Source organism: Papaver somniferum, chromosome 5 (genome assembly GCF_003573695.1).
Source record: "Papaver somniferum cultivar HN1 chromosome 5, ASM357369v1, whole genome shotgun sequence".
Classification (NCBI taxonomy): Eukaryota; Viridiplantae; Streptophyta; class Magnoliopsida; order Ranunculales; family Papaveraceae; genus Papaver; species Papaver somniferum.
In genome coordinates, this window is record NC_039362.1 from 160,446,331 (window position 1) to 160,448,713 (window position 2,383).

The window sequence follows — 2,383 nt, forward strand, 5'->3', positions numbered from 1 at the left end:
AAAGCCAAGCAAGTTCAGGCCAAAACGTCAAAGAACCTTTTCTATATTATAACACTGTGTTCAGGGTTTTCTTGGAATGACAGATCGAATTCATAACATATTTTTAGTTAAGACACCCATGTGTTACTGCTGCATAACATTAAAAATTAGTAAACTCAACATCTAGCTATGGCTGAAAACTAAGCTCTGATTATTCTCTGCCATGCATATATATTGTAGTACCTAGCTCATTTAATTAAATCGCCATGAAAAAGGCCTAATTTGAGACAAAAACTATCAAAGATTCTTAGCTATCCTGTCAAGAATAAACTTGAGGAACTAAAGACCAATACTCATAAAATCAAATTGGTACAGAATACAAAGTTGAAGATAGATTGAAATAAGGAATATACTTATTTAAAGAAACAAACAAATCTCAGAGTTAGGTTTATTATTCATGATGATTTAAAGACGATCATCCGAAAACCATAACCTATGCTATAGAATAGAATTCATCGATACTCTAGTAAGTTTACAATACTACCATGCATATACATTGCAGCTATAGATATATATTATAGAGAAAACTACATGATCAGAAAGCTCGAATCGCCTTCAAAATCATGACAATCTTTAAGCATCCTTCCTGGTTGTTGTTGATCATTGCAATCCTGAGGAACATAGTTGTCAATCGTGATGACCGTATTAGGAGTATAAACCAAAGAAGCCATATCAGCCCAATTTGCACTCTCAACTGAACTAGTCCCGGCGCTTGTATATCCATTATTTCCCATATTATCCTCTCCATAGAAACCGTCTAATTCTTGCGAATTGTAGTACGCCATCTGATCAACATCATGAACTGGTTGATAACAGTTAAGTCCTTGTAGCATCGACAAATTATTCACTCCATCAATATCATACTGGTCGTTCGCCAAATGAGGTGAGTTCTCATATAGTTGTTCTTGAGTTGATGAAATATTGAGTGTTGGGAAATAAAGATTATTACCTGCAGACATCCCTACATCGTTTTGAACCAGTAGTTGATTGTTTTGATCGTCACAGAACCTTCCCCCAAGCTTGATCAACAATTTTCTAATTGGATCGTTATTGTCGATCATATAACCGTCCGGATCTTGGGTTGGGTAAGGCATCGGAATAGGGATATGTGGCTGATTTTGATGAGTTGGTATAACGTATTGATTGTAGTTTCTGTTGTGATCAGAAAGACTGACCATATTGAAAGTCCCTGTAGTACTCATCACTTTCTTCATTTCTTGCTTTAAACAACCAAGACGACGAGCTTGTTGTTCTTTCCTTTGTTTACCTAAAAGCTTCTTCTTCAACCTCGTGTTCCAATAATTCTTTATATCGTTATCGGTTCGACCTGGTAATTGTGCTGCTATTATAGACCACCTAATCACAAACAAGAAAGAACAAATTATTAGGACATATATGTTTGTATTCAGGAAATAATAAGGGTGATCGATGTATAATTAAGTAGGGATTGAAGTAAGACAAGTGTTTTATGGCTACATACCGGCTTCCGATACTGACGTAAAGACTGCAAATGATGTTTTCTTCTTCCTCCGAAAATCCACCATGCTTGATATTGGGACGAAGATAATTCAACCATCTCAAACGGCAACTCTTTCCACATCGCTTAAGACCTAAATTAACAAGAAAATCAGTATTAGGGAATCACTATAACACATCTAAGCTAGTTCAATTATACGTCAAGATGTGACTATTTATATTTAACGAACTACATACTCAAACTATCTTACAGTTTGGAGCTAGCTAGCTGGTTATGTATATAGAGGAGAAAAGAGATAATGCAATGAAATGAAATTTTGATTAATTCATTGACTTACCAACTTTCTGAGGTAAAGCAATCCAGTTACCGCCGGTACCGGATTCCTCAATATAATTTTTGAGCTTTGCGTCTTCTTCAGGTGACCATGGTCCTTTCTTAACGTTAGCTTTGTCACAGCAAGGAGCTCTTCCCATGGTTGTACTGAATTATGAAGTTCTTAGTAATTAATGGTGGTATATTTGATGAATGAGAAAGAGAGAGATGTGTGTACTATGAATGGAATATGGATCTTCTAGGAAAACAGATATTGATTTTCCAAGTTGTATTTTGTTTGCAGGGCAAGTACTTTTAAAGGATGGGATGGTGGAATGAAGATGAGGGAGGGGGAGTAGTCTTTTTATGTATAGAAAAAAAAAAGGTAAAGAAAGAATATAAAAATGACTGACTAGGGTTTTTTTCTTCTTGTGTTTCTTTATTAGTCAAGAATCTAACAATCCATCTCTATTCATTCTCATCTCCAGCCTCTCCTGGACTTCCTCATCATCATCTGCCATCACCATTAATATATATTAATTTCACATATTTTGA

General features: G+C 35.4%; 1 protein-coding gene across 1 annotated transcript; it reads right to left on the reverse strand.

Annotated features, from left to right (window-relative positions):
• Positions 1-332: 332 nt before the first annotated feature.
• On the reverse strand, positions 333-2,147 carry LOC113278033 (transcription factor RAX3-like). Its single transcript, XM_026526977.1, has 3 exons — positions 1,854-2,147; positions 1,520-1,649; positions 333-1,395 (listed from the first exon to the last, which is right to left on the reverse strand). The coding sequence occupies exons 1-3, from the start codon at positions 1,987-1,989 to the stop codon at positions 567-569; spliced, it is 1,095 nt and encodes a 364-aa protein (XP_026382762.1). The 5' UTR covers positions 1,990-2,147; the 3' UTR covers positions 333-566.
• Positions 2,148-2,383: the final 236 nt, after the last annotated feature.

Bases quoted from the DNA above. Each gene is read 5' to 3' on its own strand.
- LOC113278033 (XM_026526977.1), bottom strand. From the start codon at position 1,989: ATGGGAAGAGCTCCTTGCTGTGACAAAGCTAACGTTAAGAAAGGACCA. The intron at 1,650-1,853 runs GTAAGTCAATGA...TTGTTAATTTAG, and splicing joins TGCTTTACCTCAGAAAGTTG to GTCTTAAGCGATGTGGAAAG. The intron at 1,396-1,519 runs GTATGTAGCCAT...GTTTGTGATTAG, and splicing joins TACGTCAGTATCGGAAGCCG to GTGGTCTATAATAGCAGCAC.